The sequence below is a fragment of the Ailuropoda melanoleuca genome, chromosome 4, assembly GCF_002007445.2.
Source record: "Ailuropoda melanoleuca isolate Jingjing chromosome 4, ASM200744v2, whole genome shotgun sequence".
NCBI lineage: Eukaryota > Metazoa > Chordata > Mammalia > Carnivora > Ursidae > Ailuropoda > Ailuropoda melanoleuca.
Genome location: NC_048221.1, coordinates 18,016,762 through 18,030,168, shown reverse-complemented (window position 1 = coordinate 18,030,168; position 13,407 = coordinate 18,016,762). Strand labels below are relative to the sequence as shown.

At 51.7% G+C, this 13,407-nt stretch overlaps 2 protein-coding genes across 3 annotated transcripts; both read left to right on the top strand.

Annotated features, from left to right (window-relative positions):
* The first annotated feature begins 3,576 nt into the window (after positions 1–3,576).
* On the top strand, positions 3,577–6,815 carry NICN1 (nicolin 1). Its single transcript, XM_034658322.1, has 6 exons — positions 3,577–3,805; positions 5,084–5,260; positions 5,525–5,638; positions 6,091–6,162; positions 6,499–6,603; positions 6,678–6,815. The coding sequence occupies exons 1-6, from the start codon at positions 3,674–3,676 to the stop codon at positions 6,717–6,719; spliced, it is 642 nt and encodes a 213-aa protein (XP_034514213.1). The 5' UTR covers positions 3,577–3,673; the 3' UTR covers positions 6,720–6,815.
* A 1,706-nt stretch (positions 6,816–8,521) lies between these two features.
* AMT (aminomethyltransferase) lies at positions 8,522–13,310 on the top strand. Of its 2 annotated transcripts, none has more exons than XM_034658321.1 (9): positions 8,522–8,663; positions 8,779–8,932; positions 9,445–9,525; positions 10,408–10,539; positions 10,947–11,025; positions 11,330–11,475; positions 11,560–11,740; positions 12,093–12,248; positions 12,349–13,310. In XM_034658321.1, the coding sequence occupies exons 2-9, from the start codon at positions 8,819–8,821 to the stop codon at positions 12,525–12,527; spliced, it is 1,068 nt and encodes a 355-aa protein (XP_034514212.1). In that variant the 5' UTR covers positions 8,522–8,663; positions 8,779–8,818; the 3' UTR covers positions 12,528–13,310. The 2 variants fall into 2 exon arrangements, with proteins under 2 accessions (XP_034514212.1, XP_002920589.1); XM_002920543.4 differs by having other exon boundaries at positions 8,528–8,663; positions 8,765–8,932.
* Positions 13,311–13,407: the final 97 nt, after the last annotated feature.

The window sequence follows — 13,407 nt, the reverse complement described above, 5'->3', positions numbered from 1 at the left end:
AGACTCATCATCTGCAGTGAGGGGCCACACAGCTCTGTGTCTGCCATTGTAACTGAACTACATGAGTCCCCACCTTGGTGAGTCACGGAAACTATACCAGGTGGAATTGTCATACAAAGAAAATTTATTTGCAGTAAAGAGGGAGATCACTGGGAATAACTTCCAACCTTGACTCCCAGAACAAGGGTGAATGGGTTCCTTTTATTTAGGGTTAGGATAAATATTTATTTACTCACTTATTTTATGTATTTTTTTAAAGATTTTATTTTTAAGTAATCTCTACACCCACTGTGGGGCTCAAACACACGACCCTGAGATCAAGAGTCTCATGCTCTTCTGACTGAGCCAGCCAGGAGCCCCCTGGGGTTAGGATGAATAGAAATAGGAGCCTTGGGGTGCCTGACTGGCTTAGTCAGAAGAGCATGTGTTGTGTGTTTGAGCCCCACAGTGGGTGTGTAAAGATTACTATAAATAAATAAATAAATAAATAAATAAATAAATAAACAAACAAACTAACTTAAAAAAAGAAGAAGATAAAGAAATGGGAGCCTTGTCATTGCATGTAGAAGTAGGCATAAGCTCATGAATGCGCCTTAAGGAAACATGCCTATACATATCTTATATGTTATGTAAATGAGGTTTGTGCTTCTCCTTGGGTGGAGACGTTAGTATTATGATGAGGTAAGGGTAACTGTCAGTGACTCCATGGGTCACTCCATGGTCCATCCACCCAGGCATGAGTCAGGGGTTAAGCTCAAACCTGTCTGGGTGATCTGGGCTGCCAGAGCTCTTCATCCAGGCAGTCGTTATTGCTTGAGGGGTAGTTTTGGTTTCTATCACAGGATGCTGTGTCCATGGGGTCTTTTGCCTGAGTTAAAAGATAAGGTGGAAAGGAAAGCTTAGAGAAAAATGTGGGACAAAAGTTGATGGATACTAACAGGCGAGCAGTAAAGGTCAAATCTTGAGTTCTAGCTGGTGACACTAGGACTATGCTCTCAGAACTAAGTCCTAACGCCCAGAACTTGTGTGTATCCTCCTGATTTCCAGGGGGCCTATAATCTTCTGGGATTTGAGAAAGCCTCTGCTCTAGCATGGGGTGGTCTTCATAAAGAAGAAACTCTCAGGAACCTGGAGAGACCCAGGCAGTGGATCATTAGTCTGAGTCCAAATGGAGACAGCAATGGCCAGTCCAGGAGACCCAAGGACACAAATTATTTTCCCTTGACAACAGCCAATGAGAAGACAGGGAATGTTTTCTGTCACTAGAAGTCTCTGGGGGCACCTGGACTGGGAAGGCACAAGTCTTCCAGGCTGTTCCTTAGGCTAGCCTGGAATCCTGGTTTTGTGTTTGTCTGATACACCCCTCTGAGAGCCCTGTGGGTTATACTGGGCCTGTGTCTTTGGGTTCCTCAATAGGCCCAGGTCACCAAAGCTGGCCATTACCTGGAGGGTTCTGACCTATGAGGAAGGGGCCCAGAAGAGGCCCTGGTTCCAGCTCTACCGCATACTGCTTTATTGTCTTAGGAAATCACCAGACCACTTCTGGCCTCAGCTTTGTTATCAATAAAACAGACTTAACTAATGAATAATCTCTGAAGCATTGTTTCCACAAGTGCCTGGAAGGATGGTAATGACGATACACATAATGGTTAACATTCATTTTTTGCTTTGCTTATTTTTTCTTTTATTTTTTATTATTTTTTTTAAAGATTTTTATTTATTTGAGAGAGAGAGAGCACAGAGGGAGAGTAAGAGGGAGAAGCAGGCTCCCCCCTGAGCAGGGAGCCCAATTCAGGGCTCCATCCCAGGACCCTGAGACCATGACCTGAGCCAAAGGCAGACACTTTAGTGACTGAGCCACCCAGGCGCCCTTTCTTTTTTTCCTTTTAAAATCATGTTTATTGAGGTATAACATAGATATAATAAAAATGCACAAATTTGGGGGCATCTAGCTGGCTCACTTGGCTCACAGAACACGTGATTCTTGGTCTCGGGGTTGTCTGAGCCCTGGGCTGGGTGTAGAGATTACTTAAAAATAAAATCTTTTTTTTTTTTAAATAAAATCTTTTAAAAAATTCACAAATCTTAAGCATTCAGTTTAAAAAATTTTGACAATTGTCTAGACAAATACAACTATCACCACAATCAAATTATAGAACCTTCCCATCACCCTCAAAGTATTCCCTTGTACTTCTTCATAGTCAATCCCTTCCCTTCTCTCCCTGCGCCAGGAAAAACTGCCCTGATTTATATTACTATAGATTAGTTTTGCTTTTTTTTTTTAGAATTTCACGTAGGTGGAATTATACAGTATGTACTCTTTTGGGTATGACTTTTTTCGTTTAGCATAGTACATTTGAGATTTAGTGGTGGTGTTGTGCATATAATTGTTCATTCCTTTTAAAAAAATTTTTGGTAAAATATACATAATATTTACCATTTTACTCATTTTAAGTGTATAAGTCAGTGGCATTAAGTATGTTCATAGTGTTGTATAACCAACACCACTATTTACAGAAATTTTTGTCATCATCCTAAACAGAAACTTTGTACCTGTTAAACAATAACTCTATTTCCCCTTACCCCCAGTCCCTGGCGACCTCTATTTTACTTTCTGTCTCTATGAATTTGCCTATTCTAAGTACCTCATGTAAGTGGAATCATAATACAATATTTGTCCTTCATGTCTGTTTTCTTTTTTCACTTAGCATGATATTTTCAATGTTCACACTAAAGCATTTATCAGTTTCATTCACCTTTAAGGCTGAATAATTCCATTGTATGTATATACCACGATTTTTTTACCCATTCATATGTTGGTAGATACTTGGATTTGTTCATTTCTTTTTATTGCTAAGCAGTATTCCGTTGTATGGATACACCACAATTAGTTCATCTGTTCATCTCATGGACATTTGGATTATTTCCAATTTCTGGCTATTAAGAACAGTCCTTGAGAGGGCCTATACATTCATTTCTCTTGGGTAAATACTTAGAGGAGTACAACGGCTGGATCACATTGTAGGTATGACTTTAATTTTTAAAGAAACGCCAAACTTTTTCAAGATGGCCGAAAATTATCAATGGATTAAGGTTCCAAACACTCCACATCCTCGGCAGTCTTTAATTTTAGCCTGTTCGGGGGGGTTGTGGGAGTTCTGATTAGAACGGCCCTGATGAATAATCATATTAAACATCTTTTCACAGGTTTATTCGCTATTTATATTCTTTTGTGAATGATCTGTTCAAATTCTTTGTCCATTAAAAAAAGGGGGGGTGTTCATACCTATTTTTGCAATTAATGTCTGCCGGGCACTATGCTCATTAGTGCTCGTGGCTTTATATGTTTTAACTAACCACCGCCCTGTACAGAGATAGTAAGGTGCAAGGCTTGGCCGCGGAGTACGGACGGGATCGCTCCGATACGGAATGGCTCGAACCAATCTGGGCAGGGAACACAGCTCCTGAAGGCTCGCGCCATGATTGGCCGAAGGAGCACTTCCTCAGGCACTTCCGACTCCCGGCCGGCCCGAAACATCAGTAATTGGCTGGGCTGGCCCAGCGCGAGTCTTCCCGGGAGTTGTAGTTCTTGGGGCTCTGCTGGGGACGCCGGGAAGGGCCAGTGGTCAGAGGCCGGGAGCGGCAGTTGGGCTTGGTCGTGGCTGTTGACATTATGTCCCGCGTGTCGGTGCCCTGCCATGTGAAAGGCACCGTGGCCCTGCAGGTGGGCGACGTGCGAACCTCCCAAGGCCGGCCTGGCGTGCTGGTCATCGATGTCACCTTCCCCAGCGTCGCGCCCTTCGAGGTGAGCAAGCCCCGTGGGCGCGACCAGGGCTCCTGGGCGGGGCTGCCCTGGGAACTCGGGCGTGTCCCAGGCATTTAATTTTTTACCGAAAGCCTCTGCAGTGTCCTCGCCCTTGCAAATCAGTTAACCATTTATTTATTACTTCAGTTAACACATGTTTGCCGGAATGCAGTTTTCTGTCCTGTTCTCTTCAACATCTCTCCCCGATGTCCAGGACAGGGCAGGTGTAGAAGTGCCAAGATAGTAGACTGATGCTGGAAATACAATTGTGAACCAAACAGAGGTGAAAGGTGAAATTTTGTTCCTGGCAACTGGGCGGGGGATCATTAGACAATGAGTTACCCCAAAACCTGCCTCCTGCCCATTGCCTACCGTCCCTGCTGGAGGTCAGGTGCAGCGCATTCCTCATCAGGATCCTCCCAGTGGCTCCAGTCTCCAATCTCCAGTTGCCCATCCACATCTGCTGGCAGAGTGACTGACACTACAAGACCTCAGCACATAGGACAAAGTCCACCTTCTAATGGCTTGGCATTTGGAGCCACTCTGTGTCTGTGCCCCGCCTGCCTCTTGACCCCATGCACTTTGTCCTGTAGCATGTGGTCCTCTAACAAGCAATTCCTTACCATAAGCTGGGAAACTTCATTAAAAGGCCCAGCCCTGTAAATACTGATCAGTAGGTTTGGGGTGGAGCCTGTACATTTATATTTAAAAAAACAAAACTTATTCGGGTGATTCTGATGAGTGTCCAGTGATGAGAATTGCTGTAGCCAGGCTGAATCACTGCTGTTTCAGGAGTGTGCCAGGTTTTCTTACCGTTGGGTGACCCTTTGCTTATGTTACTTTTACACTGTCTCTTTCCCAGTCCACTCGGTGAACTCCTTCTTTTTAAGTAATCTCTACGCCCAGTGTGGGACTCGAACTTACAACCCCAAGATCAAGAGTTGCATGCTTTACTGACTGAGACAGCCAGGAGCCCCTGAACTCCTCCTTCTTGAGGCCTCATTTTGTACATTTTCTGCCTCCTCCAGAGTTAGGATTCTGGCAGCATCTTAGACTTGTGACCAGATATGCGGTCATGGTTTATTTGCATGACCTGCTCATTTGGACTGTGAGCTCTTCTAGGAAAGTGAAATTGTCTTTGGGCCCCAGTAGATGCTTATTGAAATTGTTAGATTGGTAGAAGAGTACATTCCTAAGGGGAGGAGGAGATGGTATGTTTGAGCCTCTCCAGCCCCGGGCCTGGGTCTGATTTGTCATGGTGGGTTGTGTGTGCTCTAGTTACAGGAGATCATGTTTAAGAATTACTACACAGCCTTTCTGAGCATCCGTGTTCGCCAACACACCTCAACGCACACACCGGCCAAGTGGGTGACCTGCTTGCGGGACTATTGCCTCATGCCCGACCCGCACAGTGAGGAGGGAGCCCAGGAGTATGTATCGTTGTTCAAGCACCAGGTCAGCTGGGACTCAGCATGGTTAGGGAAGTCCAGATGAGGGCTCAACAGGGGGCCTGGGGATTGGGCCAGGATACCTGGAGGGAAGAGGGGAGGCAAGGCTGGTCTGGGCTTGTGCCCTGGAGGGATTACTGTTCTTTCCTTCCTAGAGGTCTGGGGAGGCAGCGTCTTGGCTCATTGCTGGTTGACAGGCTCTTGGGCAGTGAGCTAGGGCCTTGCTGGGTCCTTGTGTGTGTGTGTGTGTGTGTGTGTGTATCTATGTCAGATGCTGTGTGACATGGCCAGAGTACTGGAGCTGCGCCTGATTCTGCGACAGCCATCACCACTGTGGCTGTCTTTCACAGTGGAGGAACTGCAGATTTACCAGCAGGGACCAAAGGTAAGTGACCAGCTCAGAGCTGTTGGTTGACCCTTTTTCTAGGAGGCTCTTAGCTATGGCTAGGAGAACTGGGTGGGGGCTGGGAGTGGACAGTAAGACTCAGAAGGAAATTAGCCAGGAGAGAATGCTGGAAGCTAAGGGTGAGAGGTGAGGTCATGTCCTCGTATCCCCTGACCTTTGAGGCCACCTGCCCCTCACAGAGCTTGAGCCTTCAGGTGCTGGGAGATACTTCTGTTCCTTGTATTCCCGGGGGCTCCTGCATACCAGAAGAGCTTAGGTAGTCTCTAGGTTCTTAGGTAGTCTGACTGCCCTGTGGACCTCATGGACCCCTGGACAGGGTTTTCTCAGTGTCTGAGGCCCCGGTGCCCTTCTCTCTTCTCTGAGGACCTTGGAATCTGGTCCTAGGGCTTTTCCACTCTGCCTCCTTCAGGGCAGTATGCTTTGCTTTGCAGAGCCCCTCCATGACCTTCCCCAAGTGGCTCTCCCACCCAGTGTCTTGTGAGCAGCCTGCTCCCCTCATTGAGGTAAGCCCTCATCGTAGGTCAGAACCATGTGTGGAAAGCTCTTGTGTCCAGCACAGGCCCAGGTGGGCCTCTTTCTGCAAGAATCTGGGGCTGGACCCAGGGCCCTTTGTTCACTCTGTGCCATCTTCCTCTCGGGTGGTCCATTTGATTTGAGACGTCTCTGAGTGGGCCTGGGCTGCTTCCTGCACATCAGGCCCCAACCTCATGTTTCACAACTCATCTGGGAATGTTACTGGTCTCAGTTGGAGGGCCCCATAGCCCAACTTGGCCTCTCTGGAGCTTTAAGGGCACTGCTGGGGAGATACCCATGGCCACTGACCCCTCCTTCTGGAGCAGGGTCTCCCAGACCCCAGCAGGGTCTCCTCCGAGGTGCAGCAGATGTGGGCGCTGACAGAGATGATCCGGGCCAGTCACACCTCCACAAGGATCGGCCGCTTTGATGTGAGTGATCGCTTCCCTCTGCCTTGCTCCCGTTGCCCTGAGCAGGTCAGATCTGATGGTCTTTTGTTTTGCAGGTGGATGGCTGTTATGACCTGAACTTGCTCTCCTACACTTGAACCGTGGCTGTTAGCCAAGATGTTGGCCTTCCGTGCCCACCCAGATCTGGTTTGGGCCACCAGAGGCTGAAGTGCTTTCCCTGTGCATTCCGAGTGTTGCCTGCATGCCCACTGGGTCTGGGCCACGCTCACCGATTCAAGATTCCTGGGGGCTCACTGTGTTGCTTCAGCATGAGCTCTCGGCAGGGGTGTACTCTGTCCTCATCTGACTGCAACCCAAAACTCCTTTTTCTACCCTAAAAACACTTCAGTTCTATTTGCTAGGAATCCCCTTGTGCCCTCTGCTCCTTCTGCCAACATGCACACTCCAGTCTCCTGCCTGCTGCTTCACCCTGAGTGCAGTGGGTTGGGGTGACCTAGTAAACCTGCTCTAACTATAGCTGAAAGGCTGCTGTAGCCATCACACTCTCCTAGTTTGGAAGCTTGAGGGAAAAACAGGAGCCCATTTCTTCTTTCTGCGCCCTCTAGTGGTCTTCTTTCCCTTTGTGTTATGCCTGTAAGAAGACATTTCCTTTCCTAACTCTTGCCTGCCTAGTGAGCAAAGCTGGAGATTTGGGCAGCCTGAACCCCTTGGTCCCTGAGCTGGCTCCTGGATATGTGTTCAAATGGGTCTTCCCATCCAGCCTGGGCAGGTGTCTCCAGCAAGGCCAGGGTCTGAGAATGAGTTCTGGGACCTTTGTGCCCAAAGTACTTCCTTGTCCGTTCTCCCAGCTGCCCCCTTCCAAGAGTTATGCTCAGTGTGATGCAAGATCAGCCTAGGTAGGGTGTGGGTCCAGGTGAGCGCTCTTATTGGTGTCTAAGAGGCTGAGGTCTGCTACAAACCCAGGCCTGCTGCTGAATAGGGCAGGCTGCTCTTAAGGGAAAATCTTCCTTTTTCCGTTTTTTCCTGGCTTTGCCCCCAGGAGCTATGATGCAGCAGTACTGTATAACTTGTGCTAGACCTGGAAAATTGGTCATTTGTGCAGCTCAACAGCTTTCTGGAGGAAGGTTAGCCTCCTTTTGGTGGCCACCCTCTGCTTACCAGAATTCTTGCAGGTGTTATCTGCAGGGTCTTGCAGTTATCTTGCACGTGCCTGCAGGGTCATTTACTTAGCCCCATTCAGCTTTTGCTACGAGGGTAATGACCACAATCCTGTGCTCAGGGAGTAGCAGCCCTCAGAGAAGGGTGTGTGTGTGTAAGAGAGTGGGGGGAGGTCCCTGGGGGTGTAGTGTGTAAGAGAGTGGGGCCTGGTGTCTGGGGCGGTGGCAGGGACTGTGCTTCATTCATACCCAGCATAGGGCCTAGTGTGCAGCAAGATCAATAAACACTTGTGGAATGCATGACTGCTGGTTGCCTGTGTCCTCCCAGTGGGAGAGCCGGAGACCCTCACTAGAGGCGGGATTACTGATGCGCTCAGCCCGCCAGGCCAGCTCCACCCTCCTGTGTCCTCTCCACCCCCTCCCTTACCCCCTGTGACCTTACACTCCTGATGTCCTGAATGCGCAATTCAGGCCTTTTGGCCCTTTATAGAACTTTGATCTTTTGGAGGCAGGGCAGTCAGCAAGGGGAGGTCTAGCCCCTAGCTCTGCCTGTGAGACGCTTAACTGGTTTGGATTGCCTAATCTGCCTGGGAAGATCAGCTGGAACTGCCTGGGGCTGTTTCCCTACAGATTAGAGTCACTGCACACTGCTTGAAAGCCCCGCCTGCCCTTCAGGCTGCCTTCCTTTGGGGCGGCCCTCCTTTGGGGCTGCCCGCCCCTTCTGATCCCCTTTGTGGGAGACAGACCTGTCCAAGCAGAGCCGGGACTACATCTCCCAGCGTGCCTGGCAGAGTGGTGGCCTCTGAGTGCCGGCTGCACTGGCTGCGGGCAACAATGCAGCGGGCAGTGAACATGGTGGCCCAGCTGGGCTTGCGGCTGCAGGCGCTCCCATTGGCCCTCGGCCGTCCACTCAGTTGCGCACAGGTAGGATCGAGGGTGCCGGGGCATGGTGCCAATTTTGGAGGTGGGGGAGGGAGGAGGGTGGAGGCCGGGACACTGGTGGCCCTGAACCCAGCCACCCGCAGGACGTGCTCCGCAGGACACCACTCTATGACTTCCATCTGGCTCATGGCGGGAAGATGGTGGCATTTGCAGGCTGGAGTCTGCCTGTGCAGTACCGGGACAGCCACGTTGACTCACACCTGCACACACGCCGGCACTGCTCGCTCTTTGACGTGTCCCACATGCTGCAGGTGAGCCAGGGGAGCACGCTGGCTGCCTAATCAGGGCTTCTTCCCCATCTACAGTGGTGCAACCCTCGGCTTTGTTGGGAGCTGGATTCTAGGGGCCACCACCCTCGCAGATGAGGTAGAGGTCTCCGGTGGCATAGACTATGGCCCCCAGGACATTACCTCAGAGGGCTCTTGGCTGTCTCCTCTTTAATCTCTTCAGCCTGCTCCCACTCAGTGGTGTGCCTCTGTGTCCTGGGTTCCCCCGGGGCTGGCGCCCATTCCCATCGGCTTTCCTGGGTGTTGGTTTGGAAAAGGGGGGATTTCAGGATGGTGCTGGGCCCTTTCAAGTTCCCTAACCTCCCCCATTACACCCTCTCCTGTATTGGCAGATGTGGGGGAATCAGAGGATGGGGCTCTGCCACCTGCGGAATCAAGGGACTGCTCAGGCATTTTGGCTGGGTTGGACTGGACTGTGGACAGCAGGGAGGATATCTCCTTGCTCAGTGGCCTGAGGTGTTTGATCTCTTTCCCAGACCAAGATACTTGGTTGTGACCGGGTGAAGCTGATGGAGAGTCTAGTGGTTGGAGATATTGCAGAGCTAAGACCAAACCAGGTGGGCCCCTCTTCTCTCCCATTTCTGCTCAGTGGGTGTTCTTAGTCTTCAGCCAGCAAATGGGAGGGGTGCAGGCACAGTGGTGGCTCAGACACAGCTTCTCAGGGCTTGCAGTCTTGGGGAATGGGGTCCCTGAGTCAAGTCCAGATGTCCAGTTATCTGCAAGGAGGGGGCTTATTCCATCCTTACCACATCAGGCTGGGAAGCCAGAAACCTATGACCTGTTTTGTAACCTTCCATGCTGTCAAACCCCTTGCAATGCAAAGGTAGTCCCTAAACCAGCAGCCTCATCATCACGAAGAACTTGTTAGGAATACACTCTCAGGCCCTGCTCCAGATGTGCTGAATCAGAACCTGCGTTTTAACAAGATCCCCAGGTGATTCGTGTGATCTCTCAACCTCAGGCTCTGTCCATCCAGTGGGGAGGCTGTGAGGCCAGCCTCACGGTATTTTGGAGTATTGCTGTGGCACTCATGGGATCATCAAGATGGACTTTGAAGTCTCTGTCTTGGGGTTTGGGGCATGGACTGGGTTGTCTCAGGTCTGGGTGGGATGAAGCAAGTCCTAGATGCCCTGGATTAAGTGTGAAGTGGGGCTCTCAGTACTGAGCGGGGAGAAGTGCAGAGGCCCCACCAGATCGGGGAGGTCTCCCAAGATGGGGAAGGCATAAAACACTTCCTCAGTGCAGGAGGATCAAAAGCCCTAGGCTTGGGCGGGGGCCTGGGTTTACCTAGCCTAGCTCCTTGCCCCTCCTCCCCTCCCAGCCCTTTGCCTGAGGGTTCGTGGATTTGTGGTGGCTGAGTGGGCCCAGGGGTATGTCTGACTCATACTTGAACTGGGCCTCCCGGACCTGGAGGCAAAGATATTCCACTTTGGCACTAGGGGACACTGTCGCTGTTTACCAATGAGGCTGGAGGCATCTTAGATGACTTGATTGTGACCAGCACCTCTGAGGGGTACCTGTATGTGGTGTCCAACGCTGGCTGCCGGGACAAGGACTTGGCTCTCATGCAGGTACAGCCCCTTTGTGTTCGAAGTACCCTGTCTTTGCTCACAGAGCAGCATCCTTGTCCAGGACAGACCTGGCAGGGACAAGGGGCTCAGACAATGGCTCTTTTGAGTGAATGAACAGCAAGCCAGAGTGGGCCCTCCATGGAGAATGCCAGGTTTCAGTGATGGGGGAGTAGGGAAGATGAGACTGGCCCCCGCTCCCAAGCGAGCATCCTCTGGTGAAGGTGGAGGCTGGAGTCCGATGTGAGTATTGGCAGACGTGGGCTTGGGTCATTCCTACCACTTAGTTATATATGACCTTGTAAGATGGGAACAAGCCTACTCTGCCTAGCTCTTCAGCTCTCAGCCTGCACTAGGTGCTCAGTAAGCGGTCCCAGAAGCTGATGAGGTGTTTCTGTCTTTCCTTTCAGGACAAGGTCAGGGAGCTTCAGAACGAGGGCAGTGATGTGAGCCTGGAGGTGGTGGATAATGCCTTGCTAGCCCTGCAAGGTGAGCAGGCCAGGCTAGGGTTGAAGTTAACCTTTGCCTTGCTGGCTTTTTTGACTGCTTGGCATAGGAACCATTCCAGGAGGAAGGTGTGGACGGTATGGTATTTGTGTGCCCTAATTCTAAGTTTGGAGTTATGCCCTCCCTCTACCTGCTATAAGGTTCAGGGGCTGTGGGCAAGAGCATCTTCTCTCACCTGCAGAGTAGGACTTGCTCAGTCCTTACCCTGGCCCCTGAGTAGGGGCTGGGTCCAGGTTTGAGGGGAAACTGGGACCTGGACACTGGGTCACTGGCTCCCTGGGCCCAGGCCCCACTGCGGCGCAGGTGTTGCAGGCCGGCGTGGCAGATGACCTGAGGAAATTGCCCTTCATGACCAGTGCTGTGATGGAGGTGTTCGGTGTGTCTGGCTGCCGTGTGACCCGCTGCGGCTACACAGGAGAGGACGGTGTGGAGGTATGTCAAGAAGTGGGTGTAGGGTAGTGCAGGGCACGGGACTCCGGACCCAGTTGCCCACCAGCTCTCTGGTGTCCCATGCAGATCTCCGTGCCAGCGGCGGCGGCAGTCCACCTGGCCACAGCTCTGCTGGAAAACCCAGAGGTGAAGCTGGCAGGGCTGGCAGCCCGGGATAGCCTGCGCCTGGAGGCAGGCCTCTGCCTGTATGGGAGTGACATCGATGAACACACCACGCCTGTGGAAGGCAGCCTCAGCTGGACATTGGGTGAGTTGGGCTAGTACTCAGGGATAGAATGACATAACTCCATCGATCATGGAGTGGCCAGCCCATGACTGCTCCCAAGGCTGTGTACCCTGGAGCAAGTGACTCAGCCTCCCTAAGCCTCCTATCCCTGAAGTTCCCATTGTGGCTTTGCCCATTAGATGCTGAGGATCTTCAGCTGGCTGAGGTGGGCAGCACAGCCTCTAAGAGCTGAGGATGGGCAGTGGGTGGCTGACTGCATTGCAGAGGAGGAATGGGGCTCTGGATGGATGTTACTTGGGGTCCCAGTAACTAGGACCTGCTGTGGCCAGGGGCCTTATGGACTGTGGCTTAATCCTTGTGTTTCATGCTTCAGGGAAGCGCCGCCGAGCCGCTGTGGACTTCCCTGGGGCCTCGGTCATTGTTGCCCAGCTGAAGGGCAAGGTGCAGCGGAGACGTGTGGGGTTAATGTGCGAGGGGGCGCCCATGCGGGCGCACAGCCCCATCCTGAATACGGAGGGCACCGTGATTGGTAGGTGAACCAGAGAAGTTGGAGGGCCCTTGTCCTTTCCTCAGGAAGGTGGGCATTGGACTGGCAAGGTGATGCTGACATACGGCCTCTGCTCACACAGGTACTGTGACCAGTGGCTGCCCCTCTCCCTGCCTGAAGAAGAACGTGGCCATGGGTTATGTGCCCTATGAGTATAGTCGGCCAGGTACCCCACTGCTGGTAGAGGTGCGGCGGAAGCAGCAAATGGCTGTGGTCAGCAAGATGCCCTTTGTGACCACAAATTACTATACCCTCAAGTGAAAGTGGCTTGGGGCAGGGCCCCTCCCATCCAGGAGCCTGGACCTGGAGGGCATTCTACAAGGGTTAGGAAGCTAAGGCTGAATACACTGGGGGTAGGTGGCTAGGGTGGAGGTTGGTTCTGGTTGTCTGATTGGGGGGGGCCCATGCCACTTATTCCCACCCCCCTCTTGTGCCTTCCAACTTCAAGACCCCATTTCTGAGCAAGGGACCAGCTCCTGCAATGTCAGCCTGTGCCCCCACCGACCTCATTCTTGTCTGCCTCCCGGAGGGCTGTGGAAAGCTTTAGTTCTGGCATCCCTCCCTTCCACTCAGCCAGGTGCTGGCTGTGGAGCAGAGGCTTACATTTAGGGAGGGGATAAAGCCTGCCCATCCTACCTCACCAGGGTTTCTCACACTGCAAAAGGGTTATTACCTTGGGCAGTGCCAGCCATCTCCTTCAGTTTACTTTCCATGAATGCAAACTGCTGCCTCTCTCTGGGTCGGAATGATTCCTGACTCACTGAGGGCTGGCCCTGTAGACCTGCTGTGCCTGTGTAAACTCGGGGACAGCTGAGGAGGCACAGACTCACTCTTCCACATTCCTGAGTTAGCCCAGCCTGCTGCCCAGTAGCAGACCATGCCAGGCTCACCACCTGTTCTGAGCCCCAGGGCTGTTGTAGGACAGGCTGGGCCTCCTCCTGGACTTGACTTATCCTGGCTGACCTTTGCCCCTGGGGCCCATTACTGGACTCCACTGACTTCTAAAATAACATTAAATGAGCTTCCTTTTCTTCTTGCTTGCCAGTCTCTAGCTTCATTGTCTTTTGTCCACATGGTTCCTGGGGTGCCAGCCCAATGCCAGCTTGCTTGGCCTCTGAGGCAGGCTCAGAGCGTGTTCCCC

Bases quoted from the DNA above. Each gene is read 5' to 3' on its own strand.
- AMT (XM_002920543.4), top strand. From the start codon at position 8,574: ATGCAGCGGGCAGTGAACATGGTGGCCCAGCTGGGCTTGCGGCTGCAG. The intron at 11,026-11,329 runs GTGAGCAGGCCA...CCCTGGGCCCAG, and splicing joins TGCCTTGCTAGCCCTGCAAG to GCCCCACTGCGGCGCAGGTG. The intron at 12,249-12,348 runs GTAGGTGAACCA...CTGCTCACACAG, and splicing joins TACGGAGGGCACCGTGATTG to GTACTGTGACCAGTGGCTGC.
- NICN1 (XM_034658322.1), top strand. From the start codon at position 3,674: ATGTCCCGCGTGTCGGTGCCCTGCCATGTGAAAGGCACCGTGGCCCTG. The intron at 6,163-6,498 runs GTAAGCCCTCAT...CTTCTGGAGCAG, and splicing joins AGCCTGCTCCCCTCATTGAG to GGTCTCCCAGACCCCAGCAG. The intron at 6,604-6,677 runs GTGAGTGATCGC...TTTGTTTTGCAG, and splicing joins CAAGGATCGGCCGCTTTGAT to GTGGATGGCTGTTATGACCT.